This window comes from Gopherus flavomarginatus, chromosome 12 (genome assembly GCF_025201925.1).
Source record: "Gopherus flavomarginatus isolate rGopFla2 chromosome 12, rGopFla2.mat.asm, whole genome shotgun sequence".
Classification (NCBI taxonomy): domain Eukaryota; kingdom Metazoa; phylum Chordata; order Testudines; family Testudinidae; genus Gopherus; species Gopherus flavomarginatus.
The window spans coordinates 37514116-37541921 of record NC_066628.1 but is presented as its reverse complement, the minus strand read 5'-3'; the positions used below and the strand labels follow the sequence as shown (position 1 = coordinate 37541921).

Sequence of the window (27806 nt, the reverse complement as noted above, 5' to 3'; positions counted from 1 at the left end):
TATCCTTTTAGCTTGTAGTGGTCCCTGGTTCAATCCCCAGTGTACTGGCCATGAGGGCGACCCTCACACAAGCCAGCAGTGTGGGGACTCTCACCATGTTTCCCATCAATGTGCTTGGAAAATTATTTCAAATATGACACTAAGTCCTATGGTACACAGGGCCTTACGTGCCCTGTATTTGTCCTTCCTAATGCATAGGAACCTAAGACAGACACTTTATCGTGACTGATTATTAATCCCCCTGTGTGCTGTAGTGGCCTTTCAGGGGATGGATAAGAGCAATGGCTGGGATTTGCAAAGATGCCCCGGGGAAATAGGCGCCTAAATCTCATTGAATTACATTGGGAGTTTGGTGCCTAACTCCCTTGGGAATTCCAACCCTGATGAATACAGATGGCAAACTCAAGCTTTGTCCATGCTCGAAATGTTTTGCTGATCGTCATATGAATATAGCTAAGCTGGCAAAACCCACCTGCCATGCGTGCAGTGATACTGATACAAAAGTGCCTCTGTTGATATAGGTTGGGAAACTGGCATAAACTATGCAGGTATAAGCAGTTATTCTGGTATAACTGCATCCATGCTAGGGCTTATGCCTGTATATTGGTTTAAAAAAAACACCAAAAAACCCCCACACCCTGCCCTCCCCCCCCAACAGACATAGCTGTAGCTGTTTAGGGGAGGCCTGGCTAACCAGGAAGGCCAAATCAAATGCAGCCTGCTCTTTTCTGGTGTTGCTGAGCTTGTGCCTTTCTTACACCAGAGCTGCATTGGGCCTGTGCCCGTGGGCTTAGTCCACAGGCTGGCCTGCTTTGCTGAATTTCCCTTCCCCTCCTGCCCCTCCTCTGCTCTCAGGAAGCGCTACAGGAGGTTGAAGATGATGCTGGTGCAGCTTGGGACAGTAGTTTTAATCTCCAGGCCCTTGGTGCAGACACGGAAGAGCTGCCAGGTAATAATACCATGCATAGGAGCAGATAGTGCACACGGCAGCGCTGCAGGGACCATTCTCGCTCCGGGATATACAGACACAGCTTGTGGAGGTGTGCTTAGGGTAGGGACAGGGTGATCTCTTTAGATCGTTTCTGGAATTTAGACAGTGGCATTTTCCCAGCCTGTTAATCCTGCCTTCGGCTCTCAGAGCAGATGAAGGGTCTGGGACTGGGAGCAAGCAGGGGTGGGGGACATGGGTTGATCTTTGTCTTGCTGCACAGGGAGCCCCGTGGACAATTTGAGGCTTTACAGGAGAGTGCCCTTAAACCCCTTCTGCGACCAAGGGCAGGGGCTATGAACGAGGCCCTGTGGGAATATAAAGAAGCTTTAAAACATCCTTTGGACTCAGTATGCAGGGTGCCAGGCAGAACAAGCCTAACCCGCAGCAGATGCAGGCACGGGAAGAGCTGAGTGGCAGCCTCACATCACTAGAATACAGTCATCAGGGTGGAGAGGAGCCTGAACCCAGGCTGGGGGCCCCCCACTCTCGGGCAAGGTGGGAGATGTGACTTGAGCAGGGTTGTGTCCCACAGGGGCTTGAGAGGTTGCCCCTCAACTGAGATCAAAGCAAGTGCCATTAAGGCTCCTAAGTGTTTAATAACAAGAGATCCTCATTCCACCGCAAGGGAGTGTCTAGTGATACAGGCCAAAATAGGAGGCGATTGCTAGCATTTTTTTCTGATCAAGACCTGCTTAGGCAGAAGCCTGTTGGTGTCAGTGCGTGGAGCTGCCCTGCCTGCCACATGCTCAGCGTGGACTGAGATTGCCTGATCAAAATCGCTGACACAGCAAACAGCTGCGTTGAAGTGTGGCTCTGGGGTGCCACTGGTCACCTCAGCTTAATTTAAACCAAAAATAAACCTGACATCTGGTTGCTTTTAGCTGGAGTTTGTAAACAGTAGTGTGGCTTTAAACAAGGGTGGTTTTAAGCCAGTTCTCAGGGTCGCCCAGTGCTGGGGGGCGAAGGAGACGTGCTGGTGCCAGGTCTCACCACCACATACAAGAAGGAAATCTCAGCTGAGGAAGTGTTTGCAGAGTTAGGAGATGGGCTGAGTCATTCTCCCCGTCTTGTTCCTTGAATCCAGTCCAGGGATGGTCACGTACTCTCAGGAGAGGGATTGATTTATAGGTTTAAAAGTCAGAAGGGACTATTATGATAGTCTGGTCTGACCGCTGCATAACCCAAGCTGTAGGGTTCCAGCTAGGAATTCTTGTATCCAGCCCGTCTCTGATGATGGAGCTGGAACATTTCTTTTAGAAAAACACCCAATCTTGAGAGGAAGGCTCCAAACGATGGAGAGATTCACAGAGACTGAAGTTCTCTCTCCATGGACTGGGTTAAGCATCGGCAGAGACAGCACACATGTAACCCCCTGGTCTCTGGTGTGTGGTATCCCCTGCTGTGCCTGAGCCGCAGGCGTGAGAGGTTATGAGAGCTCTCAGCTACAAAGCCTTGAGCTCAAGCTGTAGTGACTCATGCCTTTTTTTAGCTTGGAGGTTGACAAATCAATCCCCGGTGACAGCCAAAATGGCAGCCATCACACAAGCTTCCCACCCACTGCCCCTTCCAGCGTGTTCCTGTCCTGACCCTGAGAGCTACTCCAGGAGCCATTTAAATCCTGGGCCTCTCTGCCAACAGCCGGGCTCCTTAGTGCCAGCTACAGTGACCGTGGATTTGTGCTGTGGACATGTATCCACTGAGATGAGACATGAGATCGTCAAACTCGTTTCATGAAGGCTGCCGAAGAGCCGTGAGATAGTAGCCACTGCTGCTCTGTTTTCTTCTGCAGAAGGTGGAACTTCAGCTTCCTACTGGAGGCAGAGGAGCTTCCTAACACATACTCCTCGGGTGCAAGGGCTCACAAGGAGCCACAGGAGAGACTCATCTAGCTGCTCCCTTGGCCAGAAGGATGGTTGCAGGACACGCACTGAAAATCCCTGCAGTGTAAGGCATGGCCAGGCATGGGTGGCCGTGCTGTGCTCCCAGAGCAGGACCTGTGTTCTCGGCTCTGCTCCAATCCCTCTCCAGCGTAACCACAGCAAAGCCTCCCATACCCTCCCCTCCATGTTTGCTTTCTAAGGCTCTGGTCCCTCCCGGAGTGACGACAATAAAAGGTCTCAAAGTTCACCTGCTGGAACCGGAGTTTCCCCGCCTCCTTCCCCTGCAGCGCTGCCCTGGGAGGACTTTAGTACGCCTGCCCTTTTCTCAGCCCAGGCTGGCCCAGCCCTGGTCCCTTCCCATCTAGCCACACACGTCCTGGGCAGACAAGCAGGAGAGAGAGGGAGCGAGACAGCCTCCAAGCAGGAGGCAGGTGAGTAGCATTGGGTGGGATGTGGTGGAATATCCCTGCCTGCCGATTGGGAAAGGGCAGAGCTGAATGGGAGCCTGGCTTCCCCTGACTCCTTGTCCAACCCTCGGGGGCTGGGGGCGGCCCTCTGGGTACCTCTCCAGGCTGGATTCAGGTTTTCCAGCTGCCGAGAGAGGGCAATGAACCATGTTTCCGGTCATGGAATGCTTAGTGGGGCACTGTCACCGGTGTTCCGTGAGACAGTGAATGCCAGGCTATCTGGAAAGCGGGCTGTGTGGGTGAAGCTCCTTTCTGATTGCGGCCAGCCTGGGAATGTGGGTCTTAGACCCCTAGTGGGTGCTAAGGGCAGCGGCCAAACCTTAGCCTCCTATTGTAGTTAGATCCTAAGAAGATGCTGTGTTACTGTTCACCGTCTCTTTTTAACACGCCAGCGGCTGACATGGCAGGCCAGCTACTGCACATCCCCGGGAACTGTAGCTAGAAGTACCTGGTAGTGCAGAGCATTTGCCCTTCTGAGATGCCTGGCACACCCCAGGAAATGCCCTCACATGCCATTTCTTTTCCTTCTGACAGCAGAGGCGTGAGGACAGCAGGCAGAGAGAGGAGTTGCTGGCCAAAGGTGGCGAGGAGAGTGGTAGCTCCCCAGGAATGGTAGGTCGATAATCTCTGATGTATCAGCTAGGAGGGCCTGCTGGGGTTTCCACCAGTGTGACAGAGATAAGGGAGTTGGTTCCAACTTCATGGATATGATCTGGCAGGTCTGTCCCTGCCGGGGAGTGTATAACTGAGTCAGCTGGCAGAGGAGCCCTTTCCATCCATCCAAGGGAGCCGAAGTGCTGCAATTCCCTGGGATAATGTGCATTGATGAGGAGCAGTGTAGGCATCCAAATGCCTGGGGCTGACCTTGGGAAATTAGAAATTAATGGAATTTGGTGATCAAATGCTCTAAGGGACTGAAAATCTTGCCTTAATGCCCTTTTCTCCACTGTTGTTTCTGGGTGACCTGCAAAATCAGGGCCCTCAATCTCAACCACTTGTCTTTATTATAGATTCTATGGGATTTTTCCTTGGAGTTAGGGATGTCAGCCCCAAGCCAGGGGCCAAAGCCCACCTTGGGTAATTCCACCTGCAGTTTTCGAGGGGATATAGTATCATCATCTTCTCTTGAACTGAAGCATGATGTTGCTTTTGTTGCTGTTTGCCTCTTTGCCACCTCTAGGGTGGCTACATTGGAGTGATTGTTCCTGAACCGTTCCTGTGTGTGCTGGGGAGGGGGGTCTGTCTGTAGATGTGAGAGAGGCAGTGCGGATGAAGGTCTTTGGGGTAAAATACATTTTATAATCATAAGAGATTAGCAGCAATAATATCTGTAAGGTGGGTATAGTCTGTTGTCTGGTTATCAGGCCTGATCCCTGATATGGACTGATATGTAATTTAGCAAATCCTTTGTGAGGCAGCTCCCCTTTCAGGACCAGCCTCCAGGTGTCTCCCTCTGCAGTGCCAAAATTCCAGCCGTGCTCCTGCACTTCAGAAATGAGGGTGCAACATCCTGTTGCCATGAAGGGGTTAATACCTTGGCTAGTGCTGTGTTCGCATGATACTGGGATATGTCCCAATAAATCTTAGTGGTTTCTATCAGTTCTGTGATGGATTATGCATAGGCTGGCCAGATAGAAAGTGTGATAAATCTGGACAGAAGGTGGGGGCTAATAGGTGCCTACATAAGAAAAAGTCTTGAATATCAAGACTGTCCCTATAAAATCAGGACATCTGGTCACCCTAATTATGCAGGATTGAGCAGAAATGTCAGCCTGTCACCTGCACAACGGCAGTGAAGAGGGGCCAAGTATGCAACTGGGCAAATGATTCTCTCTGGACAATTTTTTGGGACAAGTTTGGCCTGCTTTTCTGTCCTTGAATCATCCACGTTTGCAGCAGGCAGGACCATCCTTAGGATTTATGGGGCCCTATGCAGTATTATTAAACTGGTACCCCTGTGCCCGATGGCAGCCCGGGCTTGCATGTGTATTTTAGATAAGGGTGGTCTTTTGAAGGATTTATTAAAAAAAAATACGTCTGAAGAGCCAAGCATTTAAGGCTAAAGATGAATACTCAGATTGTGCATCTAAAAATCTATGCAAGGATTTTTTTAGAGATGTGATTTTTATAATCTTCAGCAACACACTAATGACATATTTTTAAAGCGCATTTTAAACCAAGGTCCTGTAGACTAACATGTTCTGAGTAAATATTACAGTGATGCACAACTGTTTTTGTCAGTAAATTCAGAAACTGACAGTATATACCTGGGGGGTGGCAAATGCCTGTTAAAAGGCTTCATTACCACTTGAAGGGCTCTTTAACAGTTCCAGTGTTCTGCTAATAGGGCTGGCAGGCTGGAGGCTTTTTCACTTTTAAGTACTAGATCCCCTCCGGAGGAAGACTCACCAGCTGTGGTGGAGCCTGCGGGAAGGGTCAGAATAGGGATAGGAAGAGGTGGGAGGGTGGACACTAAGACACAGGGGTGCGCCAAATTTTTGGGTGCCCTACACAGCCACATATGCTGCATATGCCTAAGGACGGCCCTGCAGGCAGGACCTCTCAACTGCTACTGAATCAGAGAGAGTTGTGCGTGCTCAGCAACTCCCGGGGGATGCTCCGCCCCCTGTTCTGTCTGCGGCATGAAGCCCAACTGGTGCTGCTGCAAAACAAGCAAAGGCCAATCCCCCTCTTCAAGGCTTGGCCCCAGCCTGGGACTTGCTTTGTTGTGTTAAGACTGAGGACTCTGGACAGTATGGTGCATTCACTTTATGCAAATACCGCCTTCGGTTTCATTTCATACGGCTACCCACTCTCTTGATTTCCTTTTGGGTTTAAGGTGGTACAGACTCACAGGAAGCCTAGAGTTACGCTTGGTTTTTGAGATCAATGTGCTTCAGCCCAGGTTGGCTTGAAACGGAGGTCATGTTGTCTCGGGTTGTGGATGGCATGGCAGTGAAGCATACGATACATCTATGGAGGCCTTGTCCGCACTAGAAAGTTGTACCACTTTCCCTGTCTTGTTGAAGTGGTATAAAGCAGTTCTGCTGGAATAAAGGTGCCTGAGACTGCTATAGCTATTTCCCTTATGGAAAGGGGAATAAAGAATATCCGTATAACTGCATCCATATCTTGGGTTGTACATGTACAGCTATTTCAGTTAATTCCTCCCCGTCCTCCCTGCTGCCAACTAAAGTAATTTACACATTCAAAAACTATATGTAAACCAGGCCTGAGTTTGCAATGAAACCTGAAACCATGCAAATTGTCTGTATTTGAGGATTTTGCCGCCCACAGTTGGGCATGCCTGAGTAGCACTCCTTAGATAACCATGGGTTCTAAAACATGGATCCAAGTCTGGAAATGCTACTATCTGCTTCCTGGATGCTCCAGTGTCTTTACCAAGGGTAATCTTGAAATCAGATGTTTTACCGATTGGCCAAACTAGACTGGTTAAAATATGGGAAGTTGTCTTTGTTAATAGCTGCCCAGAGAAATGTCATGACAGAAAGGAAAGAGATGTCAAAATGATCAGTTACTGAGTGGCTTAATCATACAGAGCTAAAACAAAAGGCCCAAATTCTGTGTGCTTTACTCGGGTATGTCTACTCCGCAGCTGGGAGCGTGCTTCCCAGTCCAGGTGGACAGACTCACGCTAGTTCTGCTCGAGTTAGCATGCTGAAAACAGCAGTGGGGATGTTGTGGGTCAGATGGGCTTGGACTCAAGTGACGAGCCTATTGAAATAAATGGGATTTCTGACCTAGCAAGGTACTACTCAACTGGAGGAGACAGAATCAGGCCCAATAAGCATAAGAAATTCAGGGCAAGGACCCTGGGGCCTAATTCTCCTTTGCTTTGCACCATATACCGTCATTGGTCTGTCTACACTTGAGTCAGAGGTGTGGCTGCAGCCCGTGTAGACATAATCAGACTAGTTTTGATCTAGCTAACTTGAATAATAATTGCAGTGAAGCCGCAGCAGCATGGGCTGGCCTCTGGAGTACGTACCCAGGATCCTGGGCAGGCTGTTGCAGTTTCACTGCATGTGTTACATTACATGAGCTAGCTGGATCAAACTTAGCTCGGTTATGTTTACACATACTGCACTCACACCTCTAATGGCAGTGTAGACATACCCGATGACACCTGTGCAAAGTGGTGTCATTCTGAAATGGTAGCAAGGTGTGTCCACTTTGCATAGGTGTACACATCAATGCGAGGTGCAGAGAAGTAGAGAAAAGACCCTAGGGGCCAGGTTACAATCTCATAAATCCAGATTAACTCCATTAACTTCATGGCCACTTTTCTTTTTATTTGTATAGTAGCTCTCTTGGATGCTGCAAAATAGTGAAAAAGCAGCTGCAGTGGGGGAAAAACCCAGAACCATGGTCTCATCTATACAAAACTAGGAACCTCTTGGAACTGGGAGAAGTAACCAAAATGCAATAAGTTTGGTATCTTTCCCCCCACAGTGCTTGACCTTCAGCAGCAGTGGCCTTTTCTCCTACTTTACCATCCTTTCTCCAGTGCACTCTTCATTGCAACTCTTATTTTTTCCTTGTGTTTTATAAAATTTTAGAACGCACACACGCCAATTACTCTGGTTGGCTCAAACGCTCAAGTCCTGGCTCCAGCCACGCTGTCGTTGATGTCAGTGGCAGCGTAGCCCGAAGGCTGAGTAAAAACACCTGTCCCCGTCTGACCCCGTGTGTTGCCTGAAATGAATTTATTTTTCTTTGGCTACTGTGACCCCGATTGCTGACTCTTTGCTCCCTCTCTCCTCAGGATGTGGGGCTGCTGGAGATCCCTGCAGAGCTTGCAGCACTCCTGCACTCTGCCAAAGGTAAGAAAACCCCTCCAGCCCGCTCTCTTGATTCTAACTCATGGTGTTTGCGTTCGTGGCTTTGCATGTGTGTGTGTTTGGCACGCTCTCTCACCTATATAGTATCTGCTCTGTTAGTGTTGGAAATGTAAACATGATAACCCAGGTGGATGTGTATAAGGGCCTCCTCCAAGATACAGGGATAGACAGGCAGCATTGTCCGGTGGATACAGCACTGGACTGGAGCTCAGGAGATGTGGGGTTTTATCCCTCCGGCTCCGCCACTGACCTGCCAAGTGAATTTGGGCAAGTCATTTCCCTTCTCTGTGCCTCTTTGCCCTTGTATGGCTCATATATTTAGATTAGAACTCTGTGGGGCAAGGCCTGTCTCTTTGTACAGCACCTAACACATTGGGGCTCCTATTTCAGTTGGGCCTCCTAGGTGCTGCCATAATACAAATTAATTAGTCACCAGGGCAAGACACCTGTCAATGAGCAGATGGCGCTGAGTTCCCCATGCACCTTGCCCACGGAAGCATCTCCCAGGAGATGTAGATGACGAAGTATTGCGGCCAAAGAGATGTGTGGCGAGTTGCGCGGGTTGGGAATGTTTTGACAAAATTCCTTTTCCCCTCCATCGGAAAATGCTGATTCATCAAAACCAAACCCTTTTGGGAGGAACGTACCCATTTCAACAAAGCTTTTGTCAGGAAGGTTTCCTCTGGTCGGGGGCTGGGGGGGGTGGAGGGCGGAGGGGCAGACAGACACGTCCCAGGAATAGCCTGATTCAGAGCAGGAGGTTGAACCTGGCTTTCCCTTATCCTGGCTGAGTGCCCTGAACACCAGGCAATGGGCTATTCCCTCTCTCTCCACTTCCCTTCCCTGCCCACCTCTGTTTCCAATTCATGAACACTTTGGAAAGGTCTTAACTTCGTCCCTGTGCAGAATGAGAAAGTTTTGAAATCTCAAGTGTTCCTGGGACAGAAAAACCTTTTGCTTCCCCTGGAGCATGAATAGGGTTTAACCAGAGGAGGTGGCAGTGGGGGAGGCACTGGCTTGGAAAGCGAAGGGAGAGGAGGTGGGAGGGAAGGAAAGTAGCATTGCTGGAGAAGGCGTGCAGAAGCCATATTGCTTGGGGAAGTCTCTGCAGCCAGGGAGGCATCTGTTGTCCTATCGCCCCGATAAATCCCTTATCTTCTGCCTCACTCACGGTGACCTCTGGTTTATTTATCGACTGGGACACTGCCAGCAGAGTCTCTGCAGTGCTGCATTATTTATACACCTGTAAAAAAATGGAAACCCTTTCAGAGCCGTGGCCTGGGGCGTTCCCTATGGGCTGCTTCAGCGCTGCGGGCGTCAGAGGTTTGGTCCACGCCCCTCACTGAGTTAATCTTGGATATGTTGTTTTCATGACCCCTCTCTCCTCTGCTAATTCCCTCTTTCTAAAAGAGTCCATTCTTTGAGGAGGCCTGTTCTGTCGCTCCAACCCCAGCTGGAGAAAAGGCAGCGTGAGGGTGAACAGAGAAGCAGCTCAGCTGTGTGTGGGCAGAAGTCTGGGGATGGGCAGATGGCATGGGTGTCTCAGGTGGGGATGGTGCAGGGTGTCTGGTGGGCGAGAGTGATGGTGAAGATGGGTGATGTGGGTGTCTGGTGTCTCAGGGAGGGGTGTTGGTGCAGTTGCCTTGGGTGATGGTGCAAGTGTCTCTGGTGGGCAGGGTGTGTTGGTAATTGGGTGTGTGGCACCGTGTCTAGATGAGCCTGAGATTGAGTGTCCATTTTCTCTCTCTCTTACAGGTCAGCACCATGCCCAGGCCAATCAGATCATGGAGGTTTCACCTCCGGAGGTCAAGGCCAAGTGTTACCTCTCCCTCCCACCCAACATCAATGACTCTCCCTTCTCCGTCTTCATGAGGTCTCACTTCCAGGTAGGATGCTGCTGATACCAGAAGCCACAGGGACCCTTCCACTCTCTCCTGCTCCTTCTCCTGCCTCCTCCCTGCTTGTTACTTCCCTACCCCCACCCCCGCATCAGTGTTGTCTCCTCCTCTCCCTGCCTCTGCCAGTCTGCCCCAGATTTCACAGCGTTCTGCCTCTCCTCCACTCTCTCGCATAATCATAGGTGCTGGAACTGCCGCACCCCCCCGACTCGAAATGCTTTCCATTATATTCAGGGTTTACAGTTTGGTTCAATGACTATCAGCAGCCCGGCTATACACATTGTTCTGGCGTCCCTGCCCATACTGTCTCTGTTAGGATGCTTTCCTGGGCTCCGTAACCTCCTCAACTCTCTGTTTCGGTACATGCCTGAATGTCGGGGGCTGCAGACACCCCCACAGGGGCTGCGTACATTGTCTGTGCTTTGTGTCCTCGTGGGCTGTGTCTATGGCACTGGGTTGTCACTAGGGACTCTGCCTAGGAGTCTGATAAAGAACTGAGCCTCGTGACAAGTCATCTGATTCCTCAGCCCGCTCTTTGCCCTTGTTTGCCTGGCACAGCTGGGAGAATGCATAGTCCTGCCGTGGACTCCGGCTCTCTCCTAGGGCTTGTAGCAGGGGGGCACGCCCCAGCCATTGGCAATGCCAGCCATGAACTCCATCCTTTTTCACCTCCTAGGAGCCCAACTTCCCTGCCCTTGGACAGCCCCTGCAGCAGCCCTTAACCCGCCTGGAGGGCAAGGACACGCAGAGTGCTCTGGAGATCAACAAACTGGTGAGTGCAGGGAGCAGGGGTGCAGCTAGCCTACAATATTGGACAATCCCAAAGCAACCCCACTGGCTTTTGTAGTGGGGCATTAGTGAAATATGAAGGCACATTATGCAGGCACTCTGCTCCTCTAGAAGCTTTCTGTCTCCCGAAGCGAAGGGGCTTTGCTGGGGTTCACAGGACCCCAAGCGCAGTGGTACCCCCAGAAGGAAAGTCATGCGGTCTAGAGGTGACAGCAAAAGAACTGACAGCCAGGAGGACCCTGGATTTATATGCAGCAAGTCGCTCACTGTCTGCCCATGGGCAGGTCCCCTGAGCTCCCTAAGCCTCATTCAAACAAGCTGGAAGACAGGAGGGAGGGTGGGATTTGAACTGAGCTTTTCTGGGGAAGTAAATTGGCTGATGATATGTCCTCACTGCAGCGTTAATGCTGGCGATGAGCACCCGGGTAGGAGCAGCTGTGCTGCAAAGCCGCACATGAGATACTGTGTTCTCACTGGTGCTGTGTCACCCCTGTACATCACATGGGCTTCTGGGGGCATATCTCATGGTTCTTAGCCCTGCACCAAGCTGAGCCGCTCTTTTGTTCTTTCCCAGTGAATGGTGGGAGAACTTGTCTGTCCTTCTGGGCGCATGGGGGGGAACTGTGGAAAGGCAGTGCAGGGCTATCAACACTCTAGTGGTTTAGCCTGCATCCACACAGCAAAGGGGGTGGGTTACCAGCTTGAGTGAAAGCACTTTAGCCTACAACCCCAGCTGGGCCAGCTAGCCTGGGTTGGGTGAGAGTTTTGTATGTGAATGGGGATGGGGGGAAGTAATTAGGGGCAACACCCTGTGGGGACAGAGAAGCGACTATGTTAACTATAAATTGTATGACATGAGAGGTTGTTATAGGGTAAGAGTAAAGTGAAATTGTTGGGACATGTTGGATGGAGATCAAAAGCACATGTGCTACTGGGGGCACAGAGTCACAGAGATTTGGATTCCCGAATGGAAGCTCCCCCAGATGAGAGATTTGAAGGTTCGTGGCTGGCCCAAGAGGAGAAAGGGGGCAGGATCACAGCGGGGGTTGGGAAGCTGGGCTGTGATCAGGAAGGGAAGGCTCTGGTAAGATTAGCTGTGGGAAGTAGAAGGGTTACTGAGCACTATTGTGAGGCTTGTTATGTTTACTCTGGTTAAATAAAACACTAGTGGTTTTTCAAAGCCAACCATGGGAAGCATAGTCAGTCAGGGTGGGGAGGTTTGAAAGGGCCCTCAAAATAGTTAGGAAAAGCGGCCAGGATCACCTGATCTTTTTAAAGGCTAGTGTCCTGAGAGGATGGGGTAGGAGGGCTGTTCTGAAGGTAAATGTCTCTACTAATGCTTACATCCAAAAGTGTGTTATGGGGCTAATTGTATAGATCTGATCGAACATGTGAGAATGACAAACCACAGGGAAGGGGTGGAGTGAGGGAGGTCGGAGTTACAGCAATACAGTCGTGCAGTGACTCTCAGTGTAGACATGTGTACACCTGGATGGCTCAAAATTTAATGAGACTTTGAGCGTGGCTGCTGTTCCTTTCCATTATGTTGCATTTTGCAGCATTTGTGGCTTCCCTTCTAAGTGGTTTATTCTGTGATTGAGTCTATATATTTTAACTCAGTCATACAGTCCAGAGCTGTGACTTTACCCATGTTCTACTGTCTCTGGGAGGGAATTGTCTGTTTTCCTGTGTGGACGTGGAGCAGAGATTTTTACTTAAAGAAGGGATTCAGCCTCTTTGCTATGTGTGAAAAATACAGTGTATCTTCTCCAAAATTACAGCACTTACTCTTTCAGTATAGTATGGGTGTTCTCAGAATTGACACGCAAATCTGTTGATGACTTTAGGAATTCAGTTACATTAAAAATTAATTAAGAAATTTAGCACCCTAAATCAGAACTTCCTATTGTCTCCAAAGATCTCACTAATAGATCAGCACAGACTCTTCAAACTTCCAGGAGAGTGGAAATAATGAGGAAAAGGATAAATACTGTAACCCTTTAAAAAATGTTGCCTGTGTACAAGATTTCAGTGAGTTTTAACTATATAGGAAGTTTGAAGAGTCTCTTCTGTTACCTTTGGAGACCAAAGAGTCTGTCTGTGTGCTACAAATTTTTAAAGGGCTTATTTTAGAATAATTGTAATTCCTAAACTTATTCATAGATATACTTGTGAATTCTCAGAATCTTCATTCCGTAGTCAAAGAGGAAGTGCTATAGTTTTGGGAAATAGATGCAGTGTTTTTCATACAAACCAGAAGTCAAGGTCTGCTTTAAGTGCAATAATCAGCCCTGCCTTGACTATGGAGTTTTTACTAATAACTCCATTACACTTGCCTTTTTAGTACAGTATATAGATCTCAGAGCTCTTCACAAAGACTGGGTGAGCATCATTTCCTTCACTGTACAGACAGGTGAACTGTGGCCCAGAGAGGGAAGGTGACTGCCCCAAGACCACACAGCAGGTCAATGGCAGAGTCAGGAATATAGCTTAGGAGTCGCTTGCTCCCAGTCTGATGCCCTAGCCCCAGGACATGCTGCCTCCCAAATTCTCCTAAACCTTGGGGGTGCCTGAAATCTGAACCCCAATTCGGATCTGAATTTTGTAGAGGGCTCCTGGGGCCAATTGATGCTCCTAGTTCAGATGTCTCCAGAAATGTGAGGTACCTGCAATTGGAGCTTGGTCGGAATGTTTCGGTTTCAGCCCCTTGCTGTTTTTCCACTGGGCTTCTTTTAGATCCTGCGGTTCGTCGGGGACAGGAACCTCCAGAGCTGGCAGGAAGTGCTCCTGGGTAACTACATCGCCAGCCGAGGGCTGGGCAACCCGGCCCTGCGCAACGAGATTCTGAGTCAGGTGGTCAGCCAGGTGTGGAAGAACCCAGACACAGAGCAGAGCCAGCGAGGCTATGCTCTGATGGCTGCCCTCCTGAGTGCATTTACCCCTTCGCCAGCACTGGAGAAACCCTTGCTGAAGTAAGGAAGGGGGAGAGATGGCTCCTTTTCTATTGCTGTTTCCAGAGAGAAGCAGCATGTATTAAAGGCAGCTGCCTGGTTTGCAGGTTCGTGTCAGACCACGGGCTGGAAGGCTACAATGCTGTTTGCCAGCGCAAGATCCTCACGGCAATGCAGCAGACAGACACGGACCCCGAGGTCTCCCGTGCCCATCCTCCCACTCTGTTGGAGTGGACCGCTAACCAGAGGAGAGGGAAGATGGTGCTGGACGTTTTCACCTATAATGGTAACTAGCTCCTGCCCTCCCCAACTTTGAACCCCTACAAGGCCTCTGCTGACGCAGGAATTAGAAAGGGGGCTCAGAAAATCCTTCCCGTGGCTGGAAGTAGGCACAAGACCTGTGCCACTTGCTGGCCTGAGCTTGAGGATTTCAACCCGGTGCCCAGCCCCTCCCAAAGTCAGAGATTCAGGGTCTTGCCTGTTGTAGAGACAGAGGCTGGATGCTCATCTACAGCCTGATCCAAAGTTTCAGTTCTTTTGAGTTGGGCCCATCTAGGGATTGGTGCCCTGGCTGCAGACATCACTCGCTGCTCCTGCTCCAGCTAGAACAAAATCTGCCTCTTCACCTGCTCCCCATTGCTTTGTGTCCCCCAGCATGAGTCACTTTCCCTGCTGCTCGCTGATTAGCTGAACCTCCACCCCTGGCTTTTTTCCCTCCCCCAAAACATTTCCATTCCAATGTACTTTCTTTGTAATACAGTGTGTGCTCGGCACCTCTGCAAACCAGGCCTCAGGTGACACAAGTTGGGCTTCTGCAGCGAGTGACTACAGGCACCTGGCTACCGATTAGAGCTTATTCTGGGCTCCAGAATGCCCTGGCATTGGCAAGCACACAATAATTACGGAGGCCCCGTGTGCTAGTTCAGAGAGGGCCCCCAGGGAGAGCGTTCAACCTGCTCTCGGCCCCTCTGAGTCTCCTTAGCAGCCCGTGTGTGAGATCCTCCAACAGGGCTCTCCGCATGCTGCCATCTTGTGCCGTTTTTAGTTTTGTGGAAGGCTCTGTGCTGACTCTCTCTTTCCTGGGCTAGAGGAAACATTCTCTGCTGAAGTAGAGTCCTGGACAACAGGGGAACAGTACGCAGGCTGGATCCTGAGTTCAAGGTACAGTCCAAGGGGGGAGTGCCATTGTTCTTTGGGTTCACATTGGACAGGGCTGCAGGCCAGGAGTAATGCATTCATCCCTGGAATAGCTGCATTTCCCACCACTCTCCAGTACCTGTGCATGGGATTGCACTGTTTATACCTCCAATAACATAAGAATTGCCAGACTGGCCTATTTAACCCAAGATCGCGCTTCTGAATGTGGCCAGCACCAGCTGCTTCAGAAGTTGAAAGAAACCCCATACTGGACAATTATAGAGTACAAGGGAACGATTCTTCCTGACCCCAGGCCCTTGCTGGTTGGCCCCTGAGCCTCTCTGGACTCAACAGTTCTAACTCCGAATGGTTTAGTACTTTGGGAAGTGGTTGGGATTGGATGGAAGGGAAGAGATTGAAAGGATATGGCATGGACCCTCCTATGACTTTCTCTTCTGCATTCCTTTTTGACACTGATGTGCAGATGCAGCCTGCTGTGTGTGGGGTGTGTGTGCGTGCAGATGATGAACCTGGAAAGGGTGGTGGTGGTGAGGATAATAATGATTCATAGATCTCTTATAGCACTTTTCATCCATAGATCTCAAAGCACTTTACAAAGGAGGTCAGTATCATTGCCCACATTTTAAAGATGGGGAAACTGAGGCACAGGGCTGGGAAATGACTTACCTGAGGTCAACCAGCAGCCACTGGAAAACCCTGGAATAAAAGCCAGGTCTCCTGAGTCCCAGTCCTGTGTTCTGTTCACTAGGCCATATTGCCTTTGGGCAGGCCAGCAAGATGGGGCTGGTGAAACCCTGTCTGACAGAACCCAGTGAAGTGCTCTCAAGTCAGGAGGAGCTGTGTGTCTCCCGGTGTTGGTCCTAGCTCAGAGTGCAGGAAGAGAGGGAGGACCATTGATCCCAGGGAGAGAACAGTTGGCCTTCGGGCATGGGAATCAGCAGATCTGGGTACAGTCCCTGGCTCTGCCAGATTCTCTGTCTGATCTTGGGCACTTCACTTAATCACTCTGTGTCTCACTCTCCCCCTCTGAACAACAGGGGTGGTGATCTGTCCCTCACAGGGGGCTATGAGAGGCTGTGAGATCCATATATGCTGGTGGAGGGTTAGAGTTAGCTGGGGACTGTGTGGAGTCTGCTGAGGGGAGGAATAACCATCCTGGACTAGAAAAAATGGCACGAGGGGAAGGAAATTGAACTCTTTCTTCTTCTCGCCACGTCTCCCTCCCTCGTTCCCTTCCCCATGGCCCTGGTGTTCCTCTGCATTGACTCTGGCATTCTCTCCCTCTCTCCCGTTCTCAGGGGTTTGGATAAGGAGCCTCGAGGGTGGTCCGTCTCCATGCTCACAGGTGAGGTGTGGCAGGACCTGCCCGGCTGTGACTTCATGCTGGATCTCATTGGAGAAATGGAGGAGACTGGCCACCCTTCCCTGTCCTCGGCTGACTATCCCATCACACCCGAGTGGGAAGGGAGCCCGTCCCGGAGCGCCTCTCTGGACATGTGAGTGCCACTTGCCACTTCCCAAGCATACATCCCCACTCCCAGCCATAGGCACCAACTTCTCCTGGTGCCAGTGGGTGCTGGTGTCCCCCTGCCCTGACTGCACCCCTACCCCTGCCCCGCCCCATCCCAACCCCTTCCCCAAAGTCTCCTCCCCAGCCCTGCCCCCTTCCTGCCCCTATTGGATCCGTTCCCCAAATCCCCACCCAGGCCCTGCCTCCTCCCCTGAATGTGCTGCATTCCCACTCCTCACTGCTCCCTCTCACAGCTGGTTATGCCGCAAAACAGCTGTTTTGTGGTGGCAAGCCTGGGAGGAGAAGTGGGGATGTAGCGTGCTCAGGGGAGGAGTCAGAGGTGAGCTTGGGGGTGGGGGGGAAGCTTGGCTGCCGGTGGGTGGAGATCAGCGCCTATGCTCCCAGCACTTGGTGCTTTTCTCAATTCTCTGACTTTCACTCCGACAGGATGGACTGGGACATCCCTCCTGCACCAGGCATTCAGGCTCCATCTCTCCCTCCTCCCTTTCTGCCGCCATCCTTGGACGCTGAGAGCACCTACTCAGGTGAGCTCCTCCCCAGGAGCAAGGCAGGCGCTCGAGGAGTCAGACAGAGTAGACCCCAGTGCCCGGGTGGCCGAAGTCAGTGGCATTCAGGGAGGCAGGGGATGGGGGAGGGCTCATACTCAGTGTAACAAGACTGGGGAAGGGAGGGAGGGGCTATTCCACACCTAACTGGTGACTGGACCCTTGTTTGCTCCCAGGGATGGGAGTCCAAGGCGTCCCGAGGACCCCCAAAGGCCTAGAGCACTATGTGGATGACCTCTTCGACCCAGTGCTCCATCAAGGGTCCAGAGTGCCAGTAAGTCTCACGTTGCTTCCTCCCCTCTGTCTGCCTACAACTGCCTTTCCTTTCCTCTCTTCCTCCTTCTGCCTGTGTCAGTCTGTATGTTCCTTCCCTGAAGTTCAGCTCTGTGGGATGGGGAGATGTGATCCCAGCATGCCTGTGTGTGGCTGTCTGTCCTGCTGCACACGCTGTCTGTCAATCTGCCCCAACCCCTGTCCTGGTGAGCCGTGTAATGCTGGGCCCTCTCTCTGTAGGATATGGAGAATGGCAGGAGCCTGGCTGGACGCATGAAAGGAGGTGGAAAAATTGGACCCACCCAGCAAGGAGCCTTTCCTTCTGCAGGTCAGTAGGGGAAGGGTGAGCTTCCTGGGTCAGCACGTGGAGAGGCTGTGGCAGGGACTGCTGCTGGGCCATAGAGGTGTGTGAGCTAGTGTGGGCTAGCTTATCTCTAGGATGCGGTGAGGCCATGTGCTCGACTGATTCGCAGTGTGTTCTGGAGTGGGTCAGCGCATGCCTCAGGTGGCTGTAACGCTCTGGGGAGTAGCCCTGGTGGCTACTGAACATAAGAATGGCCCTACTGGATCAGACCAATGGTCCATCTAGGCCAGTAGTCCGTCGTCCGACAGTGGCCAATGCCAGGTGCTTCAGAGGGAATGAATAGAACAAGTAATTGTCAAGTGATCCATCCCGTTGCCATTCCCAGCTTCTGGCAAACAGAGGTTAGGAACACTATCCCTGCCCATCCTGGCTAATAACCATTGATGGACCTATCCGCCATGAATTTATCTAGTTCTTTTTTGAACCCTGTTATGGTCTTGGCCTTCACAACATCCTCTGGCAAGGAGTTCCACAGGTTGACTGTGCATTGTGTGAAGAAATACTTCCTTTTATTTGTTTTAAACTTGCTGCCTATTAATTTCATTTGGTGACCTCTAGTTCTTGTGTTATGAGAAGTAATAAACAATGCTTCCTTATCTACTTTCTTTGTACCATCATGATTTTATAGACCTCAGTCATATCTCCCCGTAGCCATCTCTTCCAAGTTGAAAAGTCCCAGTTTTACTAAGCTGTTCCACACCCCTAATAATTTTTGTTACCCTTTTCTGAACCTTTTCCAATTCCAATATCTTTTTTGAGATGGGGCGACCACATCTGCGCGCAGTATTCAAGATGTGGGCTTATCATGGATTTATATAGAGGCAAAATGATATTTTCTGTCCTATTATCTATTCCTTTCTTAATTATTCCCAGCCTTCTGTTTGCTTTTTTGACTGCCGCTGCACTTTGAATGGGTGTTTTCAGATAACTATGTGCAATGACTCCAAGATCTTTCTTGAGTGGTAAAAGCTAATTTAGACCCCATCATTTGATATGTATAGTTGGGATTATGCTTTCCAATGTGCGTTACTTTGTATTTGTCAACATTAAATTTCATTTGCCATTTTGTTACCCAGTCACCCAGTTTTGAGAGATCCTTTTGTAGCTCTTCACCATCTGCCTGGGACTTAACTATCTTTAGTAATTTTGTATCATCTGCAAATTTTGTCACCTCACTGTTTATCCCCTTTTCCATATCATTTATGAATATGTTGAATAGGACTGGTCCCAGTACAGACCCCTTGGGGACACCACTATTTACCTCTCTCCATTCTGAAAACTGACCATTTATATCTACCCTTTATACCTACCCTCTGCTGCGTAGACAGTGCCACCGTGCTCCTCTCCCAAAGTCAGATTGGCCCGGGGCCTTCCACCAACAGCACCACTGAGTTGCTGCGCTCAATGTCTCCTCCTGCCAAGAGTCTGACACCTTTCTCCGTGTTGAACCTGGAGATGGCTTGTCCCTTCCCCACCCCATGAGCACATCAGTGGTATCTCGGGTCCACCTTAGCCCTTCCCACAGCACTAAACAGACCCAACAGGCTCCACAATGTTGGCTGTCTCTGAGTTGAGGATTTTAATCTCTTTTATTGCTTCCTCCCAGCCCTCCCCATCATCCCGAGCTATTCAGAGGGTTAGTAAGTCTGAACCATATTCAGGTTCTCATTCTTGCGTTGGAGTGTTTCTCTCTCTCTCTCTCTCTCTGTTTCTGTTTCTGTGCCTGTTAGCTTGGAGTTCAGGTTATATCTCTGTGGGGCATGGCCAATTGGTGCCGTGGGAATACCTGTGGCTGTTGCAACACATGGGAAGCAGACCTATGGGCAGCTTAATGATTATTGCAAGTCTGTGAGACAGGTGTGATGGGGAATCATTGGCTATTGCAGATCTTTGTGGCATGGCCATGGGACGCATTTGTGGCTATTACAAATCACGGTGGCGTGGCCAATTGCCAGACATGGCTAGTTAACAAATCAGCGAGGCACGTGGGCTCTCTTGTGGTGTTTTTAAATGGGTTGGAATGGGACCGTGGGGCAGGTCTGTACTGTTCTGTGGCTCTGTGGGAGGGTGTGAAACCCTCCTGTTCTCTGCTAGCAGTGATCATGGCCTGGATGCCACAAGGGTTACCAGCTTTATGCACAGCACCCTTCCTATTTCATAGCCTGGTGCGCAGCAGGGGCTTATTCCAGGAGAGAGAAGACATTTTTTCCCAGCATCCCATGCTGACACTCTGTTCTGTGTCTGCCGTGGTCTGTTTGCCTGTCCAGCCACGTTGCGGGGTGGAGGCCTATCAATGCGCTGGATGTGGCAGGTCCAGAGAGCTTTGCCCATCAGCTGGAGACATTCTCCCTTGTAAATACAAATCCTGCAGACCTGGATTCCTGGGATCAATAGCTTCCTGGTTGGGCTGGGACGAGGGGTGCAGAGTGAGGCTAGGTGGGGGGCAGTGTCCAGAGCGTGCTGTTGAGTGGGGTTAGTGTGTGTTAATCTGCCAGGTGTCCCCTCCTGCTTGGCCAGTTCTCCTGACAGTTTGCTCCTGCCTGGGTTGTTGCTGTGTAGCCTGCTGGGAGTGATGAGAAGCCCCATTGCATGTCACCATCCTCCGTACACATTGGCAGTGCCAATGGTAGCAGGTCTGCATGGGGCGCTGCCTGGGGCAGGAAGCGCTTTCCTACTTGGGAGTCACTGACTGTGACGGTAGCCCTTGTGGCATCTTTCCACCTAGGCTACCCTGGAATGATGCAAGTACCAGCTTACCAACCCATGCCAATGATGGGTGGAATGATGCCAGCACCCATGCCAATGATGCCAGCACCCATGCCAGGTAACAAAATGCAAAAATGGCCCAGTAAATAACAGGAGTGGTACAGTTTTTGGAATGAGGAGGTGGGCGGGTGTTGAGTGAGTACATTTACACAGGGTCTTTCATCCTTGCAGTCCCTTTGAACTCTCTGATTTTATGTTGCACTTTACAAATGACCTGTACAGGAGTTGCAGCAGCCACCCTTGTGTTGGAGCATGGCTGTTCAGCAGCCCTACAGCCACACACGATAGTTTAGAGCAGGAAATGGAAAATGTGTGTCGTATCCAACTGAAAGTGCAGGAGGGGCTTAGGGCAGGAGGCAGAGTATAGTCACCCAACCTGGACTGGCCCAGGACAATCTCTTGTTTGTTTGGAGGTCGGAAAGCTAAGAGGTAGCCTCCTGGGGTGGGCTCGGTTCTGCCATGTGCACCTCGTGCTCAGGCTCTGATTTCCATTTGCCCCTGCGTTAGACTCACCGCTTGCACCCCGGGCACTTCTGTGTCCCCAGCCTGATGTGCAGGGGACCCTCGTGGGCGCTCGCCTGCCCCACCAGGAGGGCAGCTGCATTTGCCCCGTGATTCTTTATCGTGTCATCTCTCTCTCTCAGCTATGGTTGCGCCCCAGCCAATGGTCCCAGCCGTGGATCCCAATCAGCTTGCAGCACAACAGCAAGCCTTTATCAACCAGCAGGCCCTGCTCATGGTGAGTGGAGGGGAATGTGGGAGGGGGCACATCTCTCTGACAAGAGAATGCACTAGAGTGAATGCACTGAGAGGGCTGAGCTCCAATCCCTTCCCCACTGCACCCAGTCTAGCTTGGCCCTGACATGCTGCATTTCTCTGCCATGTGCCTCTGAGGGTATTAACTGGTGTGTGTGTGTGTGTGTGTGCATGTGTGTAAGGATTTGGTCACTTAAGTCTGTGAAGTGAGGAACCTTTATTATATTCATTGTGCAGAAGGGGAAACCGAGGCACACAGCGGCTAAGTGACTTGCCCACGGCCACGCTGTGGGTGAGTGGCAGAGCTGTGAATAGACCACAGGAATCCCCAACTCTAAGCACTAGATCAAAAGCCCAAAGCAGCCAACTGGGGAGTCACTGGGGATACAAATCCTGAAGCATCTCTTTCTGTCTGGTCCCATGTGTATTAACTCGATAGCCTAGCACCTGACAGTATGTTAACCCTCTCTGATAGAAAAACCTCATCACCAAGAGCTTTACATGGATGGTGTGGTGGGGATCCAGAGTTCTTTGAACATGCCTGCTCGGGCCATGGTGGGTCTGCAAGGGAGGTTTAGGTTGGACATTAGGAAAAAGTTCCTAACTGTCAGGGTGGTTAAACACTGGAATAGATTGCCTAGGGAGGTTGTGGAATCTCCATCTCTGGAGATATTTAAGAGTAGGTTAGATAAATGTCTATCAGGGATGGTCTAGACAGTATTTGGTCCTGCCATGAGGGCAGAGGACTGGACTCGATGACCTCTCGAGGTCCCTTCCAGTTCTAGAATCTATGAATCTATGGACCTGCCTTAGCCCATAACACTGGGGAGCCCCAAAAAGTTACATCAATGGGCCTGTTCAGGAGATGAGTGATTCTGTGCCTCCTCGGGGAAGAATGGGGAGGGTTTGTGCCGTCTCCGGTCTGTGGGTATGCAGAGGTCATGGAGACTTGGATTTCTTCTTCCAGGCTCAGCAGATGACCCTTCAGGCCATGACAATTTCCCAGCAGCAGCAGCGACAGAGGTCTCCTGAGCCCTCAAGGCCAAGACGAGCCTTAACTCCACAACCAGCCCCAGCCCCAGCTCCAGCTCCGGCTCCAGCTCCGGCCCCAGCTCCAGCTCCTAAACCAAAGAGAACCAATAACAGCAAGAATGCTGCACCAGCAGCTAAGACACTGGAGCCCCCGGCTGATGCAGCAGAACCGGTACCAGCCAGGCTGTCTCGAGCAGTGAACTGGGTTTCCATGTGACAGTGCCTCTGTTCCTCCCGCAGCCTAGCGGAGGTGGAGGGGGTGGTAGAGAGTTGTATACAGCTACCATGCTGAGTCCTGTCAAACTTCACTCACAGTGGATTAAAGATGCAGGGCCAAATGCTGGGGGGTGGGATTAGCCACTGACGTCAATGAAACTGCAGGGTTTGCCGGTTTATCCCCATCTGGCCTTGAGGTCCATGCAGACAGTGCAGTTTCACTGACATTAATGTCAAAAGTCTCAACACTCAGGCCATGTCTGTGCCACGGGGACTACACTGGCACAGCCATGGTGCCATTGCCATGCTGGCATAACGCTGTAGTAGAGACGCAGCCTACGCTGACAGACGGGGGGTTTCCATCGCTGTAGTAACACAACTTCCCCAGCTGACGGTAGCTACACTGACAGCAGCATTCTTCTGCCCACCCAGCTGTGTCTCCTACCTTCAGCGCTCGGCGGGGGTGGGGGGGGGGGAGAATTTTCAAACCTCTGAGTGAAGTAGCTGGGTTACCTATGTTTTATGTGTAGACCAGGCCTGAATCCCTTGCGTTGTCCTGCAGTTACCTTGGGGGTAGGGACAGGGGCTTCGCTCTGCTTCCTGCTGCCATCCTTGGTTCTGGGCTCAGGTTAGGGTTCCTTGGGGGTGTGGGGGGGGCTGGGTCTCCCTAGGGGTGTGTGTGAGGGGAGGGCTCAGTGCAGCTCAGCAGGAATTATTGTCTATTTCATATAGCGCTGGCCGCACACTTGACACACACACACACTTCGAAAAGGGTCCCAAACCTGGATCAATCCGAACGCTCCCGGAGTTGGGGGAAGTTCTGGATCCGGATCAGAGTCTGAACTGCACCGCTGGGCCCGATCTGTGTGTGTAAGAGAGAGAGGGAGGCACTAAGGGGATTATGTGGTCAGTCAGGACAGGGGTAAATGCCCCATTCTTTTTGTGTGTCCATCAACAGTCCTAACTGGGCTTGTTCTGTGGGGTGGATGTTGTAGATCCATGACTACCCGGAAGAACAGCTGACAGACAGCGATGAGGACTCAGTCTTTCAAGACACCTTCCAGCAGAAGCGAGAGTACTTCCAGAAAATGGGTGAGCTGCTGCCTGGCCATGAATCTCACCCCAAACGGGACCCAGCCTTCCCTAGCTCTAGCAGCCATGAGCCAGCCTGTTCCTGAGGCAGCTCTCGGTGCAGCCCTGTGTGTGAAGCCCAGAACGGGAGCTGTACGTGCAGAACTCATGCTGAGCCCTCTGTGAGTGGGGCTAAGCCTGGCCCATGATGGGCCGGGTTCTGGTTCGGAGCGGGAGGCTCACAGGTTTCCTGGGGTCTCCTGTTGGGTTTGAGAGTGTGTGTGACCTCCACGCAGAGCAAGTGATGCTTTAAAACAGAACTTTGCCTGCTCCAGCAGCAGGGTAGCAAGCATATGGCCTGGCACCACCAGGCCCAGAAAGACCTTACCTGCTCTGTGCTCACCCCCAGACCTCCTCTCCTTTCAGGACAGCAAAAAATCCAATTGAAGAAAGTCAGGCCCCCTTCCAAGAGCTGGACCCCTCAAAGAAATCCACAGCAGGAGGAAGAGAGGTCCAGCCCAGAACCAGAGACAGGTGAGGTGTGTGCTGAGGAGAGTGTGAGACGCTGGCAGGTGGAGAGCTCTCCCAATGCAGGGCCAGATCCTAAGGAGGCTGAGCACCTGTGCAGGATCCTGCTCCCTTGGACTCTCAACAGAGTGTGAGGATCCTACTGTCTCTTGCCCAAGCTCTCCCCTAAGCCCCACGCGACTCCTCCTTGCAGCCCATGGAGCAGCAGTGAGGCCCCTGGAACTGTGTGCTAGTGGTCCCACCCCTCCCGACTGCGCAGGGTGCAGATGCCAGAAATCCTGCTCTCCCCCCATGCTGGTCCCACTGCCGCTGGGGCCTCCTGCACCTGCTGGTGACAAGGCAAGATGTGGGCAGCCATCCTTCTGATCTGGGAGACCTGAATGGGGAACCTCGTCAGAGCTCCTCCGGAGGCCACTGTGCAACACACAGATGCCCCTCCCTTCCTGCCCCACTCCGGCTTTGAGCAGCTGTGAACCTAGCCTTGATCTCCTGCACAGTCGTGCAGGGTTGCATGAGCATTGGTTGGTTCTGTGACCGCCCTGTTCAGCCTCTTGCAGTCCAGGCCTGGACCAAAGCAGCAGATTAGGGAGGACAAGACCATGGGCTTTGGGGAACAGGGGTAGCTGGGAAAGAGTGATGGAGCCCCCAGGGCCACGAAGCCCCTGAGGGGAATAGGAGGCAGCTTTCAGTGCGGAGAGGGGGTTTCTCTTGTGCTGCTCACTGGCTCCATTGGTAAATGCCCTCCTGCCCTGCAGCCCCAGCACCCCCCTCGCCACCTCCCATGCCAAAGCAGAAAGTGCAAGAGAATAAAGCAAAGAAGGAGCCACGCCCTGTGGTGGCTGCAGACCTGGCGCCAAAGAGAGAGCCCAGCCGGGAGATCCGCAACATCATTAAGATGTACCAGAGCCGGCCAGCCCCAGAGCCACAGCCCATCGTGCCCGTCAGGTGAGGGGGTGGGGCAGGCGGGGAAGGGGAGGAATCATGTCCCATGCTCTCTGTGTGATTGCATTGGTGCCATGCTGCTCTGTGTGTAAACTGGGCAGGTCTGTTTCCTCTTGCCCTCCAGGAGGCCGTCCAAGTCCTTCCTGAAGAAGAGCGACCCCAAGAACGAAGCTCTGGCCAAGCTGGGGATGGCGAGCCCTCAGCCCCCCAAATCGGTGAGCACTTCCCCTGCCAACCCTGAACCAGCACACGTCCTGTTCAGCTTCAACATCTTCTGATCTACCATCTAGTGGTTAGAGCAGGGGACTGGGATCCAGGACTCCTGGGTCCCACTCCTGACTCTGCCACTGGCTGGTTGTGTCACCCAACCTCTTTAGCTATACCACTCACTTGGTAGTATGGGTTATGGGTCCTAATGCTCATTAATAAAGCCCTTGGTGATCCTTGGCTGGGAAGACTCTGGCATCATGACTTCATGTTTTATATCAGTATGTGTTCAGGGCTGACCTAGGGACAGATCAACCTGGGAGAGTTGCCCGCCCGGCACTGGCTTGGCCCTGGGGATCCTGGCAAGGTGAGGTCTCTTATCCACTCTGCTGTGGGTGGCTACACCGCTGAGCAGTGGCCTACACATGTTTGACTTTAATTAATGCCTGTCTGTGTGTAACCTGTCTGCCAGTTTATGGGGCTCCATATTGTTGCCCAAGTGGTTCCTGCCCCAGGGCCCGGGAAGCTGCCCCTGCAGCTGCTTTCAGAAAGTATCCTACCCCTGAACCCCTGGAGACAGAGTGTGACTATATCTAAAATGCTTTCTCCCTCTGCTACCAGCCCTCCTCGCTGAACAAGAGCCCCAGAGGGGCTCCGCCCCCTCCACCTACCAAGAAGGGCCAGACCGCCATATCCATCAGGGAAAAGCAGCAGCCTCTCATGCACCTCTTTGGTCAGCGGCCGACCTCTCCCATTGCTTCCCTCATCCCTCCACCTCCCCCATTCCTACCCCCACCCCTTCCGCCTGCTGACCAAGCCACGCAGCAATCTGAGCTGAAAGGTGAGCGGGGGCCCTTCCATTCCACACCCTTCCCCTTCAGCAGTGTGTGCGGAATGAGTTTGGTGGGTCTTAGACCAGTTCCCAGCAGGCACGTGGCCACATGTGCTAATTGGTGTCCTGCTGTCAGCCGACAGACCCAGGACTGAACAGGCCATGGGACCTGAAACAGCCTCCATCCTGCAGAGCTGGCCCTTCGACTCTGGCTGAGGCATCCCAGTTGTGCGGCGTCAGGGAATTTCACGCTGCTGCTGCGGGTGAAAGGAGGGCCTCACCATCTGGTGTCATGGACTGAGCCACCTTGGCCAGCAGTAAATTGGCTTGGCAGTGCAATGGAATGCAATCGGTAGAAACGTCAGAGGAGCTGGGCGGATATTAAAACTGCAACTAAGAAAAGCCAAGGACCTTTGGGCTGAAGCTCTGCCAAAGTCCAGCCAAGTTTCAGTATGAAACTCGTTATCAAAGGTGCAATTAAAGTGGTGACGGACTTTGGAATGGTGAGGAATGTGAAGTACACAGATCCTGCCTTTCAAAGCCCTCCCAAGGGGCTGGGCTCCTTCTGCATCACAGCCCACCCCAAAGCATTCGGAGAAACCGACTGATGTGTCTGAGAGGCAGCATTGTTGAGTGGTTAGAGCATGGGCCTCAGAGACGGATCTGGGCTCTATTCCTGGCTCTGCCATTTAGGCCTGGGCTGCACTTAAAACTGAGGTCGACATAGCTACAGTGTTCAGGGGTGTGAAAAATCCACACTGCTGAGCACTGCAGCCATGTCGACTGAACCCCTGGTGTAGACACAGCTAAATGGAAGAATGTTTCCATCAACCTAGCTGCAGTTGCCTGGGGAGGTGGGAAAAACCCCTTCCATCGCTTCAGGCTCCATCTGTGCTACGGGGCCATAGTGCCCTAGCTATGCTATTACAGTCCCCATAGTGTAGACACAGTCTTGCTTGCTGTGTGGAGTCTCTGTCCATCTACAAAATGGAGCCGATCCTTACTTTGCAGAGGAGTTGGGATGTGCCCATTAAATTCTATGGGAGTTTTGCCTTGGATTACAGCGGGAGCCATTCATTGATAAATATTCATCAAGTGCTTTGCTGGCCTCAAGGGAGAAGAGTGCTAATGATGTGCAAAGCACTATTGTTACTGCAAATAAACGCTCCACTTGTATTGCACCCTCCACAAGTATGGCCACGTCTACACTACAGCATAAAATCGAAATTATTAAAACCGGTTTTATAAAACTGGTTTTATAAAATCGATTTTATGCGTCCACACTAGGGCACATTAATTCGTTGGTGTGCGTCCATGGTCCTAGGCTACCATCGATTTCCGGAGCGGTGCACTCTGGGTAGCTCAGTAAAAGAATGAGACCAATAACTTCGATTTCCGTCCACACTAACCCTAAATCGATATAGTAATATCGATTTTAGGGTTACTCCTCTCGTTGGGGAGGAGTACAGAAATCGATTTTAAGAGCCCTTAAAATCGATTTAAAGTGCCTTGTAGTGTGGACGGTTACAGGGTTAAATCAATTTAACACTGTTTAAATCGATTTAATGCTGTAGTGTGGACCAGGCCTATCTTCTTGCTTGGCAATTATCATGGGGCAGAAATTGCTCTATTGTAGAATACTGCCTCTCCTGGCTCTCCCACCCATTCTAAAAATGCAGGAATGTCCAGGTAAACCAAGCAATATGAAAATCCCTAAATGAATATAATGAGAGTCTTAATCTTGGAA

The 27806-nt window shown here is 51.4% G+C and overlaps 1 protein-coding gene across 1 annotated transcript in view; it reads left to right on the top strand.

The window, feature by feature from the left end:
• The window catches only part of MYO15B (myosin XVB), an 84545-nt gene that overhangs the window by 34671 nt on the left and 22068 nt on the right, over nucleotides 1–27806 (top strand). Inside the window, exons 23-42 of the mRNA XM_050920582.1 lie at nucleotides 856–949; nucleotides 3873–3950; nucleotides 8125–8182; nucleotides 9956–10086; nucleotides 10775–10870; nucleotides 13624–13859; nucleotides 13946–14124; nucleotides 14927–14999; nucleotides 16295–16492; nucleotides 16954–17051; nucleotides 17249–17346; nucleotides 17586–17673; nucleotides 20435–20533; nucleotides 21120–21214; nucleotides 22199–22435; nucleotides 23475–23571; nucleotides 23977–24084; nucleotides 24834–25023; nucleotides 25145–25235; nucleotides 25849–26068. Coding sequence (XP_050776539.1) covers nucleotides 856–949; nucleotides 3873–3950; nucleotides 8125–8182; nucleotides 9956–10086; nucleotides 10775–10870; nucleotides 13624–13859; nucleotides 13946–14124; nucleotides 14927–14999; nucleotides 16295–16492; nucleotides 16954–17051; nucleotides 17249–17346; nucleotides 17586–17673; nucleotides 20435–20533; nucleotides 21120–21214; nucleotides 22199–22435; nucleotides 23475–23571; nucleotides 23977–24084; nucleotides 24834–25023; nucleotides 25145–25235; nucleotides 25849–26068 — 2564 coding nt within the window. The remainder of the gene's footprint in view (nucleotides 1–855; nucleotides 950–3872; nucleotides 3951–8124; nucleotides 8183–9955; nucleotides 10087–10774; nucleotides 10871–13623; nucleotides 13860–13945; nucleotides 14125–14926; nucleotides 15000–16294; nucleotides 16493–16953; nucleotides 17052–17248; nucleotides 17347–17585; nucleotides 17674–20434; nucleotides 20534–21119; nucleotides 21215–22198; nucleotides 22436–23474; nucleotides 23572–23976; nucleotides 24085–24833; nucleotides 25024–25144; nucleotides 25236–25848; nucleotides 26069–27806) is intronic.